This window comes from Mercenaria mercenaria, chromosome 17 (genome assembly GCF_021730395.1).
Source record: "Mercenaria mercenaria strain notata chromosome 17, MADL_Memer_1, whole genome shotgun sequence".
Classification (NCBI taxonomy): Eukaryota; Metazoa; Mollusca; class Bivalvia; order Venerida; family Veneridae; genus Mercenaria; species Mercenaria mercenaria.
The window spans coordinates 68328132-68353537 of NC_069377.1; the positions used below are offsets into that span (position 1 = coordinate 68328132).

Consider the following 25406-nt stretch of genomic DNA (forward strand, 5'->3'; position numbering starts at 1 on the left):
ATTTTTATATTTTTACCTCGACGCTGTGAATTGATTCAATGACCATTCATTTTCTTAGTTACATCATTTTACCATACACATTTATACCGAGTCACCACTTGTGTGAACAGTTTCTCATTTGAATAAAACTGAAAGTCAGCAGTGTCAAACCTAGAAATACATACCGGTATTCAAATCAATTCATCCATCAAAGTTAGTTTTACGAAGTTAATACTTTACATGTCGTTCTTTTACCATGGATACTAGATAATTGTGTCTATAATTCCAATTAATCGCATATGTAATTGACAATTCTTTAGAAAACGACTCGCATATTGCCTCTGCCCTTACAGAAGCAAGCCTCTGTGGCGTACATGCTGAGTATTTGCTGTGTATATGCCGCGAACACAGTAGTACGCCAGAGGAGTACATTTTACATAGGTAAAAGTCTGAAGTACACTTCATGCAGGAAGGATTTGTACATTTTTTTTTTTTTTTTTTTTGGAAGCAAGAACTTGATTTCCGAGTAACTTTTATCTTAATAGCATAGAATAGTTCAGATTACCGGTATTCTGAACAATGAAAATTTGCCATTTACTATTTGCAATGTTCATTTGTGAAGCTTACATCTTAGTGATTTCTGAGCTGCACCTTGCATGCAATGTAAAAATATATTCTTTTTCATTTTGAATTAATCCTGGAGCTTTCTAACATGGATAATTTAAAAGCCTTATTTAAACTTCGTTGCATTACATTTTGTAATACATGAAATAATTACCAAGATAATGCCTCAACAGCGCCCGAATGAGAAGAATTAATAGCTCACACTGTTATTTGAATACTCTTAAGCAAAACACCATTCTATCATGTTTTATAAAGGCTTTAATGCTCATTATGTAAACTCATTAAGGCCTCACCAGATTAAAAAGTTGTTCATCGGATTTGCCGCTCGTATATTTTCAGAACGTTTTTGGCTAATTGCGCTCGCCCCATTGGAAAAAATTTATCCAAAATTTTTTGGTGCACTACTTTTTACGGACGTAAAAGTGTATAAATGCTTATATAATTCCAGTCCTAGAATATTGTTCTCAGACGGATTTTAATCAAAATAAATACTACGCACACATCGTCTATAATAAATCATAACACTTATATTTAGTTGCATTAAAGTTGTTTCCCCTTGATGCAGTTACGCCATTTTCTTCAAATGTTTACCAAATTACATGCTACAAAAATTGATTTATTTCATTGAAAAGTGGATAAAGAAAAGCATACTAATTTATTTGGTAACATCAATCTACATTATTTTGGTAAGGGTAAATACTTATTGATGCATGTCACTTATCTTTTTATGCCCCCGAAGGGAGGCATTTAGTTTTTGAACCGTCTGTCAGTCTGTCGGTCTGTCCGCAATTTTTGTGTCCGGTCCATATCTTTGTCATCGATGGATGGATTTTCAAATAACTTGGCATGAATGTGTACCACAGTAAGACGACATGTCGCACGCAAGACCCAGGTCTGTAGCTCAAAGGTCAAGGTCACACTTGGACATTAAAGGATAGTGCATTGATGGGCGTGTCCGGTCCATATCTTTGTCATCGATGGATGGATTTTCAAATAACTTGGCATGAATGTGTACCACAGTAAGACGACGTGTCGCGCGCAAGACCCAGGTCCGTAGCTCAAAGGTCAAGGTCACACTTAGACATTAAAGGATAGTGCATTGATGGGCGTGTCTGGTCCATATCTTTGTCATCGATGGATGGATTTTCAAATAGCTTGGCATGAATGTGTACCACAGTAAGACGATGTGTCGCGCGCAAGACCCAGGTCCGTAGCTCAAAGGTCAAGGTCACACTTAGACTTTAAAGGATAGTGCATTGATGGGCGTGTCCGGTCCATATCTTTGTCAACCATGGATGGATTTTCAAATAACTTGGCATGAATGTGTACCACAGTAAGACGACGTGTCGCGCGCAAGACCCAGGACCGTAGCTCAAAGGTCAAGGTCACACTTAGACGTTAAAGGTCATTTTTCATGATAGTGCATTGATGGGCGTGTCCGGTCCATATCTTTGTCATTCATGCATGGATTTTAAAATAACTATGCATGAATGTGTGACACAGTAAGACGACGTGTCGCGCGCAAGACCCAGCTCCGTAGGTCAAAGGTCCTAAACTCTAACATCGGCCATAACTACTCATTCAAAGTGCCATCGGGGGCATATGTCATCCTATGGAGACAGCTCTTGTTTCTGTTTTTTTTTCTGTCCAAATGATCAGCATTTGCATACAAAAGTTGGTGGGGTAAGGAATTTACATTATCATAGCAGTTTCGCCACAAGAGTACACAGCAAGTATGCAGCAGGAGTACACAGCATGTACGCTGCAGGACTCGGGCCAGGAGTACACAGCATGTACGCCGCAGGTGTACACAGCATGTTTGCCGCAGGAGTTCACAGCATGTACGCCGCAGGGGTAGTACACCGCAGGCTCATTTGCATGTGAAAAGTGTATGTGCCGCGTACATGCTGCGTACTATTTCCCGCATACTAAATTCCTCCAGCGTACATTCTGTGTACTATGTAGTCCACAGCAAGTAGTACGCGGCAGAGCTCATTTGCATGTCAAAAGTGTACTACAAATGTATTATCGGTGTATGTGCCGTGCATATCCTGCGTACTGTTTAAAGCCCTTGATTTCAGTACACATCGTGTACGGATCATATACGCTGTATGTACACAGCAAGAGGACGCAGCAGGCCTTTTTCTTCTGTAAGGGTGGTGAAACCGATAATTTGATTTGCTTTCACACTTCTCGCGAAAATCTCACAAGTACCTGAAGTAGGCGGAGCTTAAATTATGCTATCGGCGAGTGTGTATGTGTATTCAATGCACATTATGACATGGTGCAAATTGTCAAAAGATTAGCAGGTGCGCATCCAAAAAAAAAATTCGGGCGACTTGAATTCGCTTTGAGATTGGATTTGAGCGAAGTTTGAAGCTTCAAAGCAACTATTTTGCTCCCACGTTTGCATTGATCTTTTTGGTAAATTTATTCCTCAGAATTTTTCATAGCCCGACGGGCTACGGTCTGCCGATTTTCTGTCGCCCGAGCCGAATTTTCGTAGCCATTGGCGATAGGGCTACTGTTAATGTCCCACACTGATGGTAGTGTTTTTACGGTTTGTAATTGAGAAGACGATTATTGTGTCAATTTGTGTTAATTGTGGGTCAAAATTATATGGTCAGTAAATGCATCTGCAGCGTGTATTTCTCGTAATTGATTGGTTCATAGCAAATTTAATTTCACTAATTTCGGGCGTGTTCAAATTAGGATTGACAGGGAATAAAAATTGAGTAATATACGAAGGTAATAAAAACTAAAGAAACTTGTAGATCTGTCTCAAAGATAAATAATATCATTGCAAATACGCTATCATACCGTCATGTCTGCAAAACGAAAGAGAAACTCTTATGATGTGAAATTTAAGCTAGAAGTGATAGAATATGCTAAAGCTAACAATAATTGTGCGGCCGAAAGGAAGTACGGTGTAACGGAAAAAATGGTCAGAGACTGGAAAATTAAAGAGCAGAAATTACTCAGTGCTTCCAAGTCAGTTAAAAAAATGCGAACTGTTCTTTCGCCATACGAGGCAATGGAGTCAAAATTGAATGAGTGGATTATTGAACTTCGTAGTAATGGATACATAGTGACACGTCCTACCATTAGGTTGCGGGCACGTCAGCTCGCATCAGAGATGGGATATACAGAGTTTAAGGCATCGGGCGGTTGGTGCTCCAACTTTCTTAACCGACATGGATTAGCTTTGCGTCAGCGCACACACATCGCGCAAAAACTCCCAAAGGATGTGGACGATAAAGTGTTGTCATTCCAGAAATTTGTGTTGGACTTAAGAAAGGGACATGAGTTTGAACTCGGTAGCATCGGAAACATGGATGAAACCCCTATGTTCTTCGATATGCCGGGAAATCGGACAGTGGATTTTAAAGGAAATAAAACTGTATCAGTGAAAACGACAGGGGCGGAGAAGTCCCACTTCACAGTAATTCTCTCGTGTCTCGCTGACGGCACGAAACTGAAACCCGCTATAGTTTTCAAAAGGAAAACCATGCCAAAAGAGAAGTTTCCTAGTGGAATTTGTGTGTACGTTCAAGAAAAGGGCTGGGTAGATGAGAAAGTGTTACTGGACTGGTTAAACGACGTGTGGTTTAACCCTTTCCCACACCGAAACGTTTATCACCGTATCTATCGATTACCAAACAGAAACGTATTGACCCGTCTCTATCGGTTCCCCGATAGAAACGTATTATACCGATTAACGGCCATTTGAACAGAATCGTTTTATCCCGTGTCTTATAATCAATCGCTTTATTTTCGTTCTTTTCCTAAAGAAACAAATTCCGGATGTTTACTAACTCAAAATATGGGATTTCGTCATCATTATTTACGTACAAGATCATGTGGTTACTATTTAAATTTATCGAGTACTTTGCAAGGAAATTTCCTACATGTGCACGACGCTACGTCATGGAAAATTACTGAGAAAGCTGCTTGCAACTGGACGGTTCGCGGGCTTTCCTCGTTCTAAAAATAACAACCATTTAACATCAAAGTATTTTTAAATGTGTTAGGTCATGAAGGTCACGCGTGATACATGCAGATTTCCCCTAAACAACAATTTGTGTATAAGATGGCTTGGAATTTATGGCCTTACATAACGGGAAGTGTTAATCAAAACAGAAGGACCGCAGCTTTCAAATATTTTATGACACCCCAAGAGTTAATTGCAGCGGAAGTCACCCGTGATGTACCGACGTTTGATCATCAAAATATTACGTAATATTATCCTAAAAATATATTAATTTTTAGCACAAGAATACTGTAGTCGGTTACGAGTCTCGATCTCAGCGATCTTTTTGCACTTTCAGAAATTTTACGATCCGTTATTTTTGTAGTGTTATTCAGTTTGATGGTTGTTGTTTTATATAAATACTTACTGATTCCGATTCGGAAGATAAGTCTATTAACTATAAATCAAACTTTCAAACATCATTTTGAAATGAAATTGTATATGAATTTCAATGTGAAAGTAATCCAAAACAGAATTTTATGCCTAAAAATATATATTCCCGTACTTTAACACTTTATATCTTCGAAACTCAAAGAGAAACTACAATAAATTTTGTATCATCGGAAAGAGAATTTAAATTGCTATAAACTTTATACTGACAAAAATAATGTCAAACTTACAGAAAATATTAAAATAATGACATTTTTAACATAAGTGTGTGTAATCACAAAATAATGCCAACACCTCTGTTCAGATAAGACAGTCACCTTTATCAGCCATATACTGATTATAGATTATTGATTATCACTTATCAGTGTTGTGTAAAAGAGGTTACTTTGGCTTCTGTTCTGTGTGGTAAAGGGTTAAACGCCCGGGCGCACTTTTGAACAAAAAGTCTGTGATGGTGTGGGATATGTTCCGTGCTCACTTGATGGAATCAGTTAAACGGAGACTTAAGGAAAAAAGGACTTATCAGGCTGTCATTCCAGGGGGTTGCACATCTATTTTGCAGCCCCTGGATGTTAGCTTGAAAAAACTGTTCAAAGTTAATATGAGGCAAAAGTGGAACACGTGGATGGTGGAAGGTACCAAGCAGTTAACAAAAAACGGAAACCTGAAACGCCCCGAGTTATCTCTTGTGTGTCAGTGGGTAGTGGAATCATGGAATGAAATTCCTAGTGCTATGGTAATGAAATCGTTTCTCAAATGCGGAATTTCGAATTCACTTGACGGCACGGAGGACGATGAGATCTTCAGTGAATTTGTCAGTGGTGCACGTGATGCATCCAGTGATGTAGAGGACTTTGTGCAGGAGGAGATGGATGCCGGCGTGTATGACGACTGCATCACGGAATCTCAATTTCATGAACTGTTCGGCGATAGTGACGACGATGAATTCGACGGTTTCTGAATAAACTATTAAGTCAGATAAATGACAGTGATTGTTAATATCAGATGAATTTAATCATCATGAAAGTGCTTATATGGATTAATTAAAAGGAAAATTTTAATGTTGCCATGTATATTTTTATACGTTTTGCTTGACGTGGATTCTGTATTGTTCGTATATTAACTTTTTTTAAATGAATATCTGACTAACAACAGTGCTTACGCGGATGTACGGTAAAAGTGTCATAAAAATCATGGATTTTTATTCAGAAATATCGTATTTCTCTGTTTTAATAGCTTTCATGCACATTAACATTTATCGTTCAGATAGCAAGGTTGAAATTCAATATGCAGCTGTAAACTGAATATTGTTCAATATGGGTACTGTTATGAAAATAGCGTAAAGACAGCTGTATACAAGATAGATATATATTTATATAATTATATAAACATGTATGAACTTTTGAATTTTATGTGTTTCTTTCTTTCTTGTCCGTTAACGTTTTAAAGCAAGAAGATACTCCTATAGACCCTTATAGCTACACGCCTGTTTATACATTGATAGATTATCTCCCTTCCCAAGAAACCTTACCATCAGGTGCCGTCTGTGAAACAGATCGGCTTATAAAAAGGGATCCCTTCTGTCTTTCAGATCGTCAGAGTAAATATTTCCATTTACACCAGTCAGCCTGTAGCAGTTTTGATCAACAAATATGTAAATTTTATCCGTCGTTGTCTGTCTGTCAGCCCGTCAACAGTGTACATAATGTCCGTAATCGGAATCGCATAGTTCTTCGATACACAAAAAGTATATCTTCTACAACTATGTTACTCCATTTTTCTGTCTATTATTTTTTTCTGCTGTAATATTTCACGTATCGAAAACAGAAACAATTTATTCAATCAACACATGAAATACATGGCAGTATATGGTAGATATAACAATCGTGCTTTTAGTAAAACGTCCGTGACTTCAGAACTGTATTCATACTTAATGAACTGTGGTACCTGAAATATTTAAAGCAATAGATATTAATAAGTTATTTTGTTTAAACAACGTAATTAAAAAGCATTTATAGCATTATTGAACTGCCGATGACAGACCCCTGTCACTTACCATTCATCTTGTCACTCATCAAAAATATTTCTAGCAGAAACAAACTGCCGATCAATGATCCCTGTAAATTTTACAGTCTAGCTGGTGAAAATTAATAAACTGCTGACCATCGATCTCCGTCAATTTTTCACCTCGTCTAATATGCGAGTGCAGGCAAAAATCATGATTTTTTTGGATCAAAGTTAGGGTCTCGTCTTATAAGCAAATAGTCTTATAAGCGCAGACGGACGGTACTTGGCATCAATATTCCCCATGGTGAGACAACGTGTATCAAACAGGGAATGTCACGCACCAAAAACGCAGCCTCCCCAAAACGAAACCCACAGCACGCAAACGTGCACACCACAAACACACACACGCACGCACACACACATACAACCGCGCGCACACACACACACAAAGCCGACACATGAGGACAAAACAAACAAACAAAGGAACACAGTGGGGCACCGCCTTGGAATGGTCAGTGGCAAAAACACCACTGGGGAGCTGAAACCGGTCTATGGTGCGCACCCAACCTCACTCTTACCCCCACCATGTTCCAAAGACACGGGACCGTGTAAATAAAAGTAATCCCCTCAGGTGAAACTCTAACACGCGTAATGGAAACAAAAGGCATGGCATGTAAAACACAAAAAAGCTCGTGCATAAATATATAAAAAGCAAACCTTAAGAACCAAAAACATATGTACTCAATGCCTTTTCAGAAGACAGAGCAACAAGAGAAACACCCTTAATGGCCCGACGAAACAGGCCAGAAGACAGATATCAAAACAGTTCAGTCCTGGTAGGATTTAAAAACTGCTTATCATAGAGTCCTCCCCCTCTTCCGTCAGACCCAATCAAAGAGGGAAGCGTAGTGTCCAACTGTAAATGGGTTGAACACTAAACATGCGGTATGTCTCAAAACAGTTGGGTCATAACCTCTTTTAATAAAACGTTTTATAATTTTACCAAATACATTTGGAAAATTACCATGACCCAAAATCTTACGAAATTTGTAAACCACATCCCCATAAAAAACGGGTTTAGAAATACCTTCTCGCAGAAGTGTCTTTAAATTACTATTGAATTTTAAAACTAAATCAGAATTGCGATTAGCAAAATATTTACGCAGTTTGTAATAACGGTAGCCTGGCTGAAGAAGTTTACTTGTAATATATTGATTACGTTCATTGAAATGCTTGACATGACTACATGCTCTGGCAAACCGAATTAATTGAGAAATATATACCCCATAAGATGTAGCCTGAGGTACATCCCCATGCATCCAAATGGGGAAAATTTACAATACTAAAATTAAAATCATCCCTCTTGTCATAAATTTTGGTATGTATAATATTGTCATAAATAGAGAGATGTAAATCTAAAAATGAAGCATCAGTATCCGAATTGTTAGTTTTAATTAACTGAAGCTCCCTAGGATAAATAGTACAGGTCACACTTGGAGATCAAATGTCAGTATTTTGATTCCATACCTCATGTTTTTATTTCGATGTAAATGAGATGTGAAACTAAAATTTGTAGTTCTGTTTGGCGCCACCCTTACAGAAGCAAGCCTCTGTGGCGTGCATGCTCCGTATTTGCTGTGTTTATGCTGCGAACACAGTAGTACGCCAGAGGAGTACATTTTATATACACCGCATGCCGCGTACATGCCGCATACTATTTCGACGAGTACACAGCATGTACGCAGGAGGTCACTAGTACACTTCAAGTATGCAGCACAGACTTGGAAAATTTAAGGAGTACACTGCATGTACACAAGAGGGACTTGTACAAGAAAATAGTACACTGCATGTACACCGCAGATTACTTTGAAATTTGTGCAGTACACTTCATATACGCGGGAAGGACTTGTACAATTTCTTTTGGCATTTATACTTAGTTTTCTTTTATAAGTTAAAGTCTGAAGTACACTTCATATACGCGGGAGGGACTTGTTCATTTTCTTTTGGTGTTTATACTTAGAATTTTTTTAGGTAAAAGTCTGATGTAGTCACTTCATGCAGGAAGGATTTGTACATTTTTTTTTTGGAAGCAAGAACTTGATTTCCGAGTAACTTTTATCTTAATAGCATAGAATAGTTCAGATTATTCTGAACAATGAAAATTTGCCAAACTATTTGCAATGTTCGTTTGTGAAGCTTACATCTAAGTGATTTCTGAGCTGCATGCACCTTGCATGCAATGTAAAGTAACACCTGTATATGCAATTATAATGAAATACTGAGCAGTGAGCTGTGTCTTACCCATGCTCCTCAGCATTTATCGCAGATTTGCCATATGCTTTAAGTGCACTTGTTACTCTTAATGTCCAAAGTCGAATTATGGTGCATTTTAGGTCACTATTTAAAACTGTTAATTTTAAACTAAATATGGTATTTTTGAGCATTATGAATTTTGTTTGATTTAGAAAAGGCTGCACATGCACAGTAAAACCTGTTCACAGCAGTTTCGCCACAAGAGTACATAGCATGTACACCACAGGAGTATACAGCATGTAATATGCAGCAGGAGTACACAGCATGTACGCCGCAGGAGTAGTACACCGCAGGCTCATTTGCGTGTGAAAAGTGTATGTGCCGGGTACATGCTACGTACTATTTCTCCAGTGTACTTCCCGTACTATGTAGTCCACAGCATGTACGCAGCAAGTAGTACGCGGCAGAGCTCATTTGCATGTCAAAAGTGTACTACAAACGTACTATCGGTGTATGTGCGGTGTATATCCTGCGTACTATTTAAAGCCCTTGATTTCAGTACACATCATGTACGTGTCAAATACGCTGTATGTATACAGCAAGAGTATGCGACAGCCCTTTTTCTTCTGTAAGGGCATATAACCTATACCGTGTTGGTGCGCCGTAAAACCCAAATCAATCGATCAAATGTCAATAGGATTTTTTTTCTTGTCCGGTCTGTAACTTGGTCATGCAAAACAGAATTTAAATATCAGTCGGCACAAATATTATTCCCCTGGATGAGACGTGTCGTGCGCAAATCCCATGCCCTTAGCTGAAAGGTCAAGGTCACACTTGGAAGTCAAAGGCCAAAAGGGTTTTTTTCCTGTCCAGTCTGTAACTCAACAATCCTTAAAGGGATTTTAATATTACTTGGCACAAATGTTCACCACCATGAGACAGAGTGTCATGCAGAAGAACCAGGTCCCTAGGTCGCACTTAGAGGCCAAAGGTCAGATACAAGAATGACTTTGTCCAGAGCATTTCTTCTTCATGCATGGAGGGATTTTGATGTAACTTGGCACAAATGTTCACCATGAGGCACCCTGATTTTAGAATTACTTCCCTTTGTTGTTACTACAAATAGCTTATATTGTAACTTTTTTTATTACTGGCCGGAGGGAAAAATTGAGACCACTTTTCTGTGGTACAACATGCATGTTACATCCAATTTTTAAGTCTATTTAGGTGTATTTTGACCTATCTGCCCCATGTGGTTCTGGGACGATCTATGTATGAAAAGAATTGGAACCACTGCCTTACCCTTGCATGATCGTAAGAGGCGACTAATAGGGTCTTAACACTTGGTTTTGCTGTAACTCTGTGATTCCAGCAGGTATGCAAATTTTGATTCCATACCTCATGTTTTTATTTCGATGTAAATGAGATGTGAAACCAAAATTTGTAGGTCTGTTTGGCGCCATATAACCTATACTGTGTTGGTGCGCCGTAAAAACCCAAATAAATAAATTGTGACCTACCGTATTTTCCCGTATTACACCCCCGGGGGCGTTACATTTTCCAAAGAGGGGGCGTTTATTTGAGGTAAAAAAATAAAATATGAAAATTTTTACAAAACTTAAAAACATCGTTCAAACTAGCTGTAAAGTGTTTCTGTGTTGTTTATATAATCCCTCTAAAACGTAATTATTTGGCATCCAATTTAATGCAGTGTGTCTTTTATGCATTTAAATACGGTACCTCGTGTATTCCATGTCTGGCTTTTTGACACGCTCGCGACACTACACATTACGTCATGACCCAAACAGCTGTGTACTCTGATAACATTTTCCTTAGTACATGCGGGTAGCTAATAGCGCAATACACAATGTCAATGGTTTGACACGCTGCTGTGCCTGCTTTTAAATTAAAAGTTCTTAAAACTGCCGAAGAAAAGGGTATATCGTAAACACATTGCTGCAAGTTTTTTTAAAGTCGGCAGGAAGCGTGTGCGCGAGTGGTGTAAAAACAAATCAAAAATGTATTTACCGTTTAATTTTCTGTTACGTACCGTACTTAGTGCAAATGTTTTGAACTTACGGTACTTGGACTGTTTAAAAGTGTGTTTAATTTTTAATACATTGGACTTTAGTACTGTAAATTACTTATTATGTTGACTTATAAAAATGAGGTAGGTGATTTTTTTCCCGTTCTTGTTGACTTTTTTTCCCTCCAAAATGGGTGGGGGGGGCGTTAATTAGAGGGGGGGGCCTTAATTCGGGAAAATACGGTATCTCTACCTGGTAAAGAGTTTTATGTGTACATACAAATATTATATATAGAATTTTTTATTCTTTCTTAGGATTAACTTTCCTTTGATGTTACTATAAATAATTTATATTAGAACTTTTTTATAATTGGCCAAAAAAATTCCATATGCAAATACAGGTGCTTTTGTAAAGAAATTTGCTATGACGGGCATATATTGTGACATTCTGGCACTCTTGTTTATATTTATAGATGTTATGAAACAATCGACAACTGTAGGTTTTTGTATAATATGTAAATTTTAATCCAAGTGTTTTGTTATAACATATTGTATATATAGTACAATATTGTTTATACATCATTGACAGATATCAGTTCATTATGTTATACTGCAGTAGAGAAAATGAGGTGCCTTCCAGTAGGGGACTTTGCATTGAATCAGAATGGCAATACTTCATTCACTTATTCTAATACAGTTTATGACGTCTTAATAGTGCCATTACTATGTGACGTCACCTAAAAGACAGGAATGTCTAGCCCTGGTGCATGCTGGGACAAATGTATACTTTCCCCGCAATGTCGACAAGAAACATTGGTCTGGCGTGTCAGACCAGGAGCAGACACCTGCATGCATGGCTTTGAAGTTTGTGGCAAAACTAAACAGTTTTTAGCTTGACTATATACGAAATTTTTGACATAAAAATTTTGTGCAAGTTTTGCATGTAATTAATAATGCTTTTCGCAATTTAGTATACCAAATGTTTCAAGCTCCACAAACGTCTTTGGCATCATGAGATGACATCATACTGCAGATTTCAAAAGTTCTCTGGTTTATATTATATATTCTAGCAAAATTGTGTCCCTTTTTATCTTAGAAATTTTGGTGAAAGTTTTGCATGTGAACAGGTTTCTCAGGAACTTGTGTACTAAATGCTTTCTAAATCTAAATAAACTTTTCTCTAGCACCATGAAATAACCTCTCTGATCGAACCTGAATGCATAATTCTGGCTTACAGTCATTAAAATTTATGCCCCTCTCTCAACTTTGGTAATTTTGGTAAAGATTTAAATGTATGTAAGCTAGTCACAGTAATGGGAAGGGTGTCAAATAGCATGCAGACAGGCTGTCATTTGACAGCTTCTATTTTTCATAGACAGACATTCACTTTTTAGCTCACCTGTCACAAAGTGACAAGGTGAGCTTTTGTGATCGTGCGGTGTCCGTCGTCCGTCGTCCGTCCGTCCGTAAACTTTTGCTTGTGACCACTCTAGAGGTCACATTTTTCATTGGATCTTTATGAAAGTTGGTCAGAATGTTCATCTTGATGATATCTAGGTCAAGTTCGAAACTGGGTCACGTGCCTTCAAAAACTAGGTCAGTAGGTCTAAAAATAGAAAAACCTTGTGACCTCTCTAGAGGCCATATATTTCACAATATCTTCATGAAAATTGGTCAGAATGTTCACCTTGATGATATCAAGGTCAAGTTCGAAACTGGGTAACGTGCCATCAAAAACTAGGTCAGAAGGTCTAAAAATAGAAAAACCTTGTGACCTCTCTAGAGGCCATATATTTCACAAGATCTTCATGAAAATTGGTCAGAACGTTCACCTTGATGATATCTAGGTCAAGTTCGAAACTGGGTCACGTGCCATCAAAAACTAGGTCAGTAGGTCAAATAATAGAAAAACCTTGTGACCTCTCTAAAGGCCATATTTTTCATGGGATCTGTATGAAAGTTGGTCTGAATGTTCATCTTGATGATATCTAGGTCAACTTCGAAACTGGGTCATATGCGGTCAAAAACTAGGTCAGTAGGTCTAAAAATAGAAAAACCTTGTGACCCCTCTAGAGGCCATATGTTTCACAAGATCTTCATGAAAATTGGTCAGAACGTTCACCTTGTTGATATCTAGGTCAAGTTCGAAACTGGGTCACGTGCCATCAAAAACTAGGTCAGTAGGTCAAATAATAGAAAAAACTTGTGACCTCTCTAGAGGCCATATTTTTCATGGGATCTGTATGAAAGTTGGTCTGAATGTTCATCTTGATGATATCAAGGTCAAGTTCGAAACTGGGTCACGTGCGGTCAAAAACTAGGTCAGTAGGTCTAAAAATAGAAAAACCTTGTGACCTCTCTAGAGGCCATATATTTCATGAGATCTTCATGAAAATTGGTCAGAATGTTCACCTTGATGATATCTAGGTCAAGTTCGAAAGTGGGTCACGTGTCTTCAAAAACTAGGTCAGTAGGTCAAATAATAGAAAACCCTTGTGACCTCTCTTGACGCCATATTTTTCATGGGATCTGTATGAAAGTTGGTCTGAATACTGAGATATCTTGATGATATCTAGGTCAAGTTCAAAAGTGGATCACGTGCCATCAAAAACTAGGTCAGTAGGTCAAATAATAGAAAAACCTTGTGACCTCTCTAAAGGCCATATTTTTCATGGGATCTGTATGAAAATTGGTCTGAATGTTCATCTTGATGATATCTAGGTCAAGTTCGAAACAGGGTCATGTGCGGTCAAAAACTAGGTCAGCAGGTCTAAAAATAGAAAAACCTTGTGACCTCTCTAGAGGCCATACTTGTAAATGGATTTCCATTAAAATTGGTCAGAATGTTCACCTTGATGATATCTAGGTCAAGTTTGAAACTGGGTCACGTGCCTTAAAAAACTAGGTCAGTAGGTCAAATAATAAAAAAACCTTGTGACCTCTCTAGAGGCCATACTTTTCATGGGATCTGTATGAAAGTTGGTCTGAATGTTCATCTTGATGATATCTAGGTCAAGTTCGAAAGTGGGTCAACTGCGGTCAAAAACTAGGTCAGTAGATCTAAAATTATTAAAATCTTTTGACCTCTCTAAAGGCCATATTTTTCAAAGGATCTTCATAAAATTGATCTGAATGTTCACCTTGATGATATCTAGGTGAGTTTCGAAACTGGGTCACATGCGGTCAAAAACTAGGCCAGTAGGTATAAAAATAGAAAAACCTTGTGACCTCTCTAGACGCCATATTTTTCATGAGATCTTCATGAAAATTACTGAGAATGTTCACCTTGATGATATCTAGGTAAAGTTCAAAACAGGGTCACATACCTTCGAAAACTAGGTCAATAGGTCAAATAATAGAAAAACCTTGTGACCTCTGTAGAAACCATATTTTTCAATGGATCTTTATGAAAATTGGTCAGAATTTTTATCTTGATAATATCTAGGTCAAGTTCAAAGCTGGGTCACATGAGCTCAGAAACTAGGTCACTATGTCAAATAATGACGTCATACTCAAAACTGGGTCATGTGGGAAGAGGTGAGCGATTCAGGACCATCATGGTCCTCTTGTTTAAATACTTACAAAACGTTCATGCTAAGGATCAAAAGTGTACTTTTCCTGATCTTTTTGTCTTGTCAGTTTTTTATAAATAAATTACAAAACTCAGCCTTTGATCATCTACCTCCAGAATGTACCATTGAATAGCAGTGGAGAAGAAAATACAAGCCCTACAGAGCCCATACATACCCCAACATCACAACAGCTGCAGAACCGTGTGAGGTCATTGATCAATCTACCCCAGTATCAGTTTATTGATGATAATGGCAAGATCAGAGAGCAACATAACCAGAAAGAGAGGAGGAGAAGGTATTTTTTAACGAAGAAAGCTGTAAACCATTCTTTGGTCTGGTCAGTATTAAAAAGAGAATAAACAATTCTTTGGTCTGGTCAGTATTAAAAAAGGAGAATAAGAAATTGTTATACCCCAACTAAACATGTTTTGTCGCATCCCGAAATCTATATCTCAGTTATTACAAAGTGGATTTGATTCAAACTTAAAATAGATGTTCCACCTTATCACCCACATCATGTGACACAAGGTGCATAACTCTGACACCAATTTTTCATGAATTATGCCCCCTTTTACTTAGATTTAAGGTTAATTTTTATGCATTTTCACTATATCTCAGTTATTACAAAATGGATTTGATTCAAACTTAAAATAGATGTTCCCCCTTATCACCCACATCATGTGACACAAGGTACATAACTCTGACACCAGTTTTTCATGAATTATGCCCCCCTTGTACTTAGAATTGAAGGTTAATTTTGATGCATTTTCACTCTATCTCAGTTATTACTAAATGGATTTGATTCAAACTAATATGCAATGCATTTGTTTCAAACTTGAAGTAGTTGTTCCACATCATCACCCACATCATATGACACAAGGTGCATAACTCTTGTACCAATATTTCCTGAATTATGCCCCCTTTTTGCTTAGAATTATACTTATATAGTGTTTTGATACACTTTATCTGTACATCTCTTATTATTTGATATTTTTATGCCCCCGAAGGGAGGCATATAGTTTTTGAACCGTCTGTCTGTCGGTCTGTCAGTCTGTCCGCAATTTTCGTGTCCGGTCCATATCTTTGTCATCAATGGATGGATTTTCAAATAACTTGGCATGAATGTGTACAACAGTAAGACGACGTGTCACGCGCAAACCCAGGCCCGTAGCTCAAAGGTCAAGGTCACACTTAGACATTAAAGGATAGTGCATTGATGGGCGTGTCCTGTCCATATCTTTGTCATCGATGGATGGATTTTCAAATAACTTGGCATGAATGTGTACCACAGTAAGACGACGTGTCGCGCGCAAGACCCAGGTCCGTAGCTCAAAGGTCAAGGTCACACTTAGATGTTAAAGGATAGTGCATTGATGGGCGTGTCCGGTCCATATCTTTGTCATCGATGGATGGATTTTCAAATAACTTGGCATGAATGTGTATCACAGTAAGACGACGTGTCGCGCGCAAGACCCAGGTCCGTAGCTCAAAGGTCAAGGTCACACTTAGACATTAAAGGTCATTTTTCATGATAGTGCATTGATGGGCGTGTCCGGTCCATATCATTGTCATTCATGCATGGATTTTAAAATAACTACGCATGAATGTGTGACACAGTAATTTAGACGACGTGTTGCGCACAAGACCCAGCTCCGTAGGTCAAAGGTCCTAAACTCTAACATCGGCCATAACTATTCATTCAAAGTGCCATCGGGGGCATGTGTCATCCTATGGAGACAGCTCTTGTTTAACATAGACTCAAGCTACTATGCAATAGTCATCCACCATTGGAGTCATTAAACACTCCAGTGACAGTTCTTGACAGATTTAAATGTTTTTGGTAAACAGTTGTAACATCATAAAATACAAGTAAAGTTCGACGTTGGCTACAAACCACCAATTTTACAAGTTATGGCTCCTTTTCAACTTAAATTTTGTCAAACTTGTGGTTGATGGACAATATTAAACTCACAAAAGGCTTGACAGATTTAGATAAATTTTGGAACACATGATTGTGTAACATAAAATACAGGTCAAGTTTGATTTAAATTGCACCTTCTTGTGGCCATGTCTTTCTTATGGTTGCCATTCTTCTGTGACAACACTGTATTGTGGGGGTATTCGTCACTCCTGTGACAGTTCTAGTTTGGTCTAGTAAGTATTGAAAAATGAGGATAAACAATTCTTTGGTCTAGTCAGTAAAGCAATTCTTTGGTATAGTAAGTAAGCAATTCTTTGATCTGGTCAGTATTAAAAAAGGAGGATAAGAAATTCTGTGGTCTAGTTGATATTAAAAAAAGAGAACAAGAAATTCTTTGGTCAGTATTAAATTCAAATTTTAGGAGTACAAGAAAGTTAAGGGCCGTAATTCTGACAACATGCATATCAGAGTTATGGTTCTTGACAGTCAACTAATGATGATAAACAAGTGTGCAAAGTTTCAGAGCTGTAGCTCTTTTAGGTTTTGAGAAAAGGCGGACCTAAACAAAAAAATTACCCGACGCCAGTGACCAAGTGGTGACAATACCTGGTAGTTTTTTGTTTTTTGTTTGTTTCAAAAATCAGATGAGCTAAAAATGAGGATAAGCAATTCTTTGGTCTTTCAGTATTAAAAAGTGGATAAGCAATTCTTTGGTCTGGTGAGACTTTTAAAAAAGAAGGATAAACATGTTGTTCTTTGGTATTGAAAAAAAAAAGAGGAAGTTTGACTGTTTCTCATTATGTCTTCCACCACACAGTGGTGTGGGAGATATTGATTTACTCCAGTCTGTGTGTCTGTCTGTCACAAAGCTTGTCTGCACTCTAAGTCGAACATTTCTCATCCTATCTTCACCAAAATGTGTCTGCCAATAAGTGCTCGGCCAAGTTCGATAACTAGCCAAATTGGCATAGGCACTTTAGAATAATGGCCCTTGATTTACCAAAAACACTTAGATTTCTTGCACAGTTTTACCCCTAAACCGGTGCCTATACTACTAGTAGTATAGGCATCCTTTTGGTGTCAGGAAAACGCATGCACATGTGGATTAAGTAAACAGTATATAAAGACTGACTTACTATTTAGATGATTAGGCAGTTGTGGGAGACATGCGCTTTTCTCAAAAGCATCTCTAGTTTAAGTCAATGTTGATTTCAGCCAAAACGGCTATTTTTTGAAACATGGACTGAAAATTTGAAAATGAAGAACATGAAAATTTTATTTATCCATGGGAATTTAAGTTAGCTTCCTACAAATGATAATGACCGCCTCAATTGCCTAGTGGTAGAGTGCCAGCTTCGAGTGGGAGATCATGGGTTCAATCCCTGGGCACGTCGTACGAAAGACATAAAAAATGGTACTAGTTACTAAGCTGCCTCGCTTGGCACTCAACATTAAGAGGGTAATACTTGGACTAGTCAGAACAGTGTCAGTATAATGTGACTGGGTGGGGTATCATGTCACATGTCTAACAGACTTCCGGAAAGTTTGGAAAAATGGCTTGATCTCCAGTCCGGTAATGTCTAGAAATCTGCCAGACCAAAAAACAATCAGCTGGACTGAAAATAATTAAACTTATAATGCAGAACCAAAAACAGCCTCAGTAAACTACCATTTTAACATGCTGTTTTGCAAGCAATTAAGGCATGAATCTATATTATGTTAGAACCGCTTCATTTCTTACTCATTTTTTTGCTTCCTGTACATTTGGCAGGCGTGTTTTTTCATTAATTTCTGGATTCTGCACCAGTATTATTTTAATGACGCCATTTTGTCCAAGATGTTGCAGTTCTTGGGATACGATAAATGCCAAACCGCCTCGGTAGTCTAGTGGTAGAGCGTCCGCTTTGAGTGCGGGAGGTTGTAGGTTCGATCCCCGGCCGCGTCATACCAAAGACGTAAAAAATGGTACTAGTAGCTTCCTCGCTTGGCGCTCAGCATTAAGAGGATAGTGCTAGGACTGGTCAGCCCGGTGTCAGTATAATGTGACTGGGTGGGGTATCATGCCACGTGTCTGCGGCATGATATTTCAGTGAGGCAGCACTATAAAGTTGGGCATTGTGCTCAATGCTACAAGTAGACAACGTCGTTTATATGACTGAAAAATTGTTGAAAAAGACGTTAAACCCGAACACACACACACACACACACACGATAAATGCCAGTCAGTCGGACCACATCGGGGTTAAAAAAATGGTGGACCGCGTAAAAATTTTGTGTTCATGTTGTCAGACCGACTTTCCAGAAGTCAGAGTGGTCTTAGGCGTGATATTACAGTGAGGCAGCACTATAACGTTGAGCATTGTGCTCACTGCAAGTATAGACACTGTTGTTTATATGACTGAAAAACTGTTGAAAAAGACAATAAGGTTTAGGAGTATATCTTCAAAACACAGAAATATGTGATAAACAAACAACATCTTTAACAACACTCTACATTAACATTACATATTCTGCCGTACTGTCCCATACTTCGGATACTTAAAATATTCTGAAAAAGGTGACCCCCTTTAAAATGAATGCCATTTTTTTTCACAATTTAGTAAAACAAATGTTTCAAGCTGCACAAACATCTTTGGCATCACGAGATAACATCATACTGCATAGTTCAAAACAATTACTGAAAACTAAGTTCCACCAAGTTAAATGAAATTTCAGCACTGGGACATTATTTCAAATGCATCAAAATGAAGATATATAACAGTTCTTTGAAAATGGTGAGCTTTTAAAGGCGTTGAACTGTAGGGATAACGCATGTTTTTTGGTGTTATAACATCTGCAGAATCCCAAGGGACTTGTTGGTATCCGAGTCCATTAGAAATGCGTGGTTAAGTCTATGTTGTTTTTAGCTCGACTATACGAAATATATGGAGAGCTATCATACTCAACCGGGCGCCAGTGTCTGCGTCCTTCCGCGTCCCCACTTTGGTTAAAGTTTTTTTACACTCTCTCTCGTTAATTTTCTCCTTTTCTCTGTAGTTACTTGATGGATTTGTTTGAAACTTAAAATAGTTATTCCTCACCATCACCCACATCATATGGCACAAGGGCCATAACTCTCACACCAATATTTAATGAATTATACCCCTTTTTACTTAGAATTTCAGGTTAATTTAGTTTTGATGCACTTTCACTCTATCTTAATTATTACTAAATAGATTAGATTCTAACTTAAAATAGATGTTCCACCTTAATTATCACCTACATCATATGACACAAGGTGCATAACTCTGGCACCAATTTTTTCCGAATTATGCCCCCTTTTACTTAGAATTTAAGGTTAATTTTTATGCATTTTCGCTATATCTTAGTAATTACTAAATGGATTTTATTCAAACTTGAAGTAGTTGTTCCACATCATCTCCCACATCATATAACACAAGGTCCATAACTGTGGTACCAATATTTAATGAATTATCCCCCTCTTATACTTAGAATAATTCAAGTTCAGGTTAAAGTTTTGATGCACTTTCACTCTATTTCAGTTATTACTAAATGGATTTGATTCAAACTTAAAATAGTTGTTCAACATCATCACTCACATCATATGACACAAGAGCCATAACCCTTGCACCAATATTTGATGAATTATCTCCCCTTTTTACTTAGAATTTCAGGTTAAAGTTTTGGTGTACTTTCACTCTATCTCAGTTAGGCCTAAAAAAAAATCCTTTGTTTCCGGTAACATGCTCAAAAAAATTAGGGTAGGTAGGTTGGAACAAATTTTTTTTTTTTTGGATTTTTTTTATTTAGGGAGACTTTTTTGGAAATTATTTTTGTGTCAAAAAATGAATACAAATAAGGCGGTTATGCCCTTAGAGCATCAGTAAGTTGATTTCTAACATCACTGGCGATGTTTAAAGCATAATAAATGCTGTTTTGCAACTTTTTGTTAAAAAGTTGAAAAAAATATTGTCCAAGACCATAAAAACATTTAGGGTCAGGCCAGAAATTTAGGGTAGGTAGGGATACCGGAAACAAACATTTTTTTTTACGCCCTAATTACTAAATAGATTTGATTCTAACTTAAAATAGTTGTTCCACCTTATCACCTACATCATATGACACAAGGTGCATAACTCTGGCACCAATTTTTCCTGAATTATGCCCCCTTTTACTTGGATTTAAGGTTAATTTTGATGCATTTTCACTATATCTTAGTAATTAGTAAATGGATTTTATTCAAACTTGAAGTAGTTGTTCCACATCATCACCCACATCATATGACACAAGGTGTATAATTCTTGCACCAATATTTTATGAATTATGCCCCCTTTTTGCTTAGAATTATACTTATTTAGTGTTTTGATACACTTTATCTACTTAATATTTTTGACACAGACTCGAGCTATTGTGCAATAACTTCATCCACCATTGGAGTTACTAAACACTCCAGTGACAGCGCCAGTTTCCTCAGATGTGCCCAGTTTCACTATCCAGCATCAAAATAGTCGAGCACGCTGCCTCCTGTGACAGCTCTTGTTTCACGTTGACGTCATTTCCTTTTGAATTATCTGTTTTGGGGTCGTAATACGTTTAAGCTTTGCCATGGAACGCGCATATATAAAAAGGTGTTATAACAGCACATGAGCGCAAGAATCTCTCTGTTAACACATATTTTCTCCCCTGTTAAAACACCCCCGAAATATGACAGTAACAGCAGTCTTATGCTAGAATGTCCAAAAGTGTGACTTTTTTATGCAGTACGTTTCCAAAATTCAGTGATTAAATCAGTACACTGTCAATTGTTGTTGAGTAGAGCAATATGTACATGTTTTATATGCTGTTCCACTTTCATATGAAAACAACCACTTCTTTCTATGATTTGGTGTTGTATGAATTTTTTTCTCAAAATGTAAGGCTAAGCGTTAAACCCAAACACACACACATACAAATGATAATGATTTCACAGTAAATGTATTTGTAATACAGAAAATATACATGTAAGTTATATGTTTTTATAACCAGTACATGTATACCTTTTAATTCTATTTGAAAATTTCTTTCTGAATTGTGAGGTCTTTCTTGAAATGTGTTCTACAGATAAAATTTAATAATGTTTGTTACAAACAAAAATCAGCTTCAAGTTATATATTTATTTTTCAGAGCAAGAATCAAGGAAGCGTGTAACTTATTACGTCAGCTTGTACCCGGCATGTCAGATAAAACAGACAAAGCCACTGTGTTCGAATTTGCTGCAAGATATGTTCACTTTCTCAAGTCTCACACTGGAGCACAGTTTGATAAGGTAATGGACTCATGTAACATTACTTTTCAGTCTTTATGGAGAACTTTAAATTTTACAACAAAATCGGAAATTTTATAATTGTTTGAAATCAAGAAACCGTAAAGTGAGATAATTCAGTATCTTTGGCCTGAGATTTTGTTTTTGGCAAAACATTTATTTCTTTGGGACTTGAGGTTTTGGATTTCAAGTTAACTTAAATTGTAACTTCCACCTCACAGTACTGTTATTCCAAGCTACATAACATAGCTGCCAGTAAAGTCATAAGCATACAGAATGTTGCTGAATTAAACCCGAAACAAGAATAGAAATAAATACAGTTTAAGACCTAGCAGTTTTGATTGAGTACATTTTCATCCTTTCAAACTAGAGGGATCCCATGTATTGATGAGGGGCACCAAATTCTACAGATAGTGGGCCCTCTTCATGTGAGGAAGTCTTCTAGCTGGTTTATGGTAGGTTGGTGATTCTACCTGTGATGTAATAATGCCTGGAGAAGCACCTCGGTTCTTATCCACCACCAAAAAGCTTTAATAGTCACCATTTCACCTAAATCAAAATGTGTTGGTATGAATCTAAACCCAGCAAAATCTAAAAATCAGCTGACTTGACAAATTTAACCAAATTCTGACGCTGGTGTATGGGTGAGTGAAGAAGCTCTTCCTATTCTTTGAATTATCTGGCTTTAAAAAATGTCCAAGTTTTTGTTTTGTGACGAGGACTTCAAAATGTGGTTTTTTGAAAGAGAAACAGCGCTGTTTAACAATGGCGACCCCTAGAGCATATTTTACTTTATAGAACTTTTCAGTATTAGTTGCCCAAAGTATTTAAGAACACTGTGCTGAAATATTGAATATTTTTGAAAGCTATCGTACCTGTTTACATTCTTATTTTACTGTCTTTCTTGAGAGAAATACTGACAGTCACACTTCATGACTTTACTGGCAGCCATTAATATTGACTTGCAATGATTGTATATGTAAAATGTTGTATATTTTAGGATTTTCTGATGAAATATTCTCCATACTGAACTACAGATGAAGATTTTCAGGAAAAAGAAATATTTGCTTTTGATTATAACAACTTAGTATGTGGATCATATCTTATTTCTATTCCTATGTAGTATGTGATGTTAGGACAGTTTTATCCCTGCCCCTTGAAGTGATCAAGGAGAGGTTTCTCTTTTGAATTTGCAACACAGTGTTTGTCGATTTAAAACCATATATAAATGGGTTTTTTATTCCAAGAACATTGCTGGTTTTTGTTGAAACTTCATGTTCTGTGCTTACTTTTAATATTGCAGTCATTTTCAAAGCCGCTGACATTTAAACAATATGTGTAATATTATGCTAGCTTTACTCTCCACAGCACACTATGTTAGATTTTGATAAGTTTTTGAAGACAGCATGATTCCTCATTTTTAGTCCAGTGATTATAATTATCATTGTTTGTTGTTATGGAACAGTTTCTTATATAATGGATCAACATGTTGTTACTGTCCTGTATATTTTTTTTTGTCTGTACGTATGTCCTAAACAATGGAGATAAATTAACCCAACATTGGCAGGAATGATACTGTACATGTGTCAAAATTTTATTCAAATAACTTGTTTGTACGTTTCTTAATATTTTTGTTATGATTTTAAGCAAGTAAGGGGTAGTGATCAAGAAGCAAAAAATGTTGTGCTTACTGAATATTTGTTAGATTTACAAACCTATATATTTATTTTCGCAGTCGTAACTTTTTAAAAGACAAACAAAAATGTGTGTTCTGTTTCCGTGATGTTATTTATGCATGATAAGAACAAATTGCAGACATACAGGTATCAACACACGTTTTCACAATGCATGTCTATGGGAAAATTACATTTTTACCCCCCCTTTGAAGAAGTGGGGGTATATTGCTTTGCTCCCGTCAGTTGGTAAAGCAAACGGTTTCCGCCTTATAAATTAAGAACCGTTTGACCCAGAACCTTCAAACATGGCAACTTGATTGAGCGTATGATGTATATGACCTCTTTAGTTTGTTTTGGGGGTCAAATGTCAAGATCACAGGGGCTCATTATACCACTAACTCTAGTACCTTGTATCTTTGTAACATGATTTAATTTATTCAGTAGATGACCCTGTAGTGTTTAGGGTAAGTAGGTCAAAGGTCAAGATCACAGGAACCTGAACCTTGGTCATTTCACAGGGTTCAAAGGTCATTTTAGAGCTTGCCTGGGTTGTAACTTTGCCATGTATAAAACAATCTGTATTTATTCGGAACAAATGTTTGCCCCATTGTGATGGGAGTGTTGTGCTCAACTCCTAGACCCCTACCTCTAAGGTCAAGGTCACACTTAGGAGTCAAAGGTCATTTAAGGGTTTCTTGCCATAACTTTGATATGCATTGAACAATCTTATTTTTATATAAATGTTTGCGTCATTGAGACAGTGTCGTGCACAAACCACTGGCCCCTATCTAAAGGTCAAAATCACACTTAGGGGTCAAAGGTCATATTAGGTCGTAGGCCATAACTTTGACATGTATTAATCAATCTTTTTTTTATTTGGCAGATCCCTTTTTTTGTGGACTTTTATTATAGATTTACTTCCTTTTGTTGTCGAGCCCGCTTGTGGTGAGCTCGATATAGTCGCCACTTTCGGTGTATGTGCGTGCGTGCGTCCGATTTTGTCCAGACCATAACTTTGACATGCATGGACCAATCTTGTTTATATTTGGCATGAATGTTTACCTCAATGAGAAGGCTTGCGCAAACCCCATGTTCCTATCTCAAAGGTCAAGGTCACAGTTGGAGTTCAAAGGCCAAATTGAAGTTTGTCCGGAGCATTTCTTCTTCATGCATGGTGGGATATTGATGGAACTTGGCATGAATGTTCACCATTATGAGAAAGAGTGTCATGCGCAAGAAGCAGGTCCCTAGGTCCAAGGTCAAGGTCACACAGAGGTCAAAGATGCTGGCGGGCTCAACATTCTGCCCGTGGGCATACTTGTTATTACTATAAATAGCTTATTTTTCTGTGGACTGGTATATCATGCACCAAAGGCAATGGGATGTTCCTTGGATGGTCTCCTTTAAAAATTGTTCAAAGAATTGAATTCCATATAAAACTCTGGTTGCCACGGCAACCGAAAGGAAAAACTTTAAAAATCTTCTTGTCCAAAACCACAGGTCTTAGGGCTTTTATATTTGGTATGTAGCATCATCTAGTGCTCCTCTACCAAGGTTGTTCAAATTATTCCCCTAGGATCAAATATGGCCCAGCCCTGGGGGTCACATGGTTTACATAGACTTACA

The 25406-nt window shown here is 37.4% G+C and overlaps 1 protein-coding gene across 1 annotated transcript in view; it reads left to right on the top strand.

Annotated features, from left to right (window-relative positions):
- Nucleotides 1-25406, top strand: part of LOC123536531 (uncharacterized) — a 65742-nt gene extending 40336 nt beyond the window's left edge. Inside the window, exons 5-7 of the mRNA XM_053528520.1 lie at nt 14998-15176; nt 21966-22107; nt 23105-25406. Of these exons, the coding sequence (XP_053384495.1) occupies nt 14998-15176; nt 21966-22107; nt 23105-23134 (351 nt within the window). The 3' untranslated portion in view covers nt 23135-25406. The remainder of the gene's footprint in view (nt 1-14997; nt 15177-21965; nt 22108-23104) is intronic.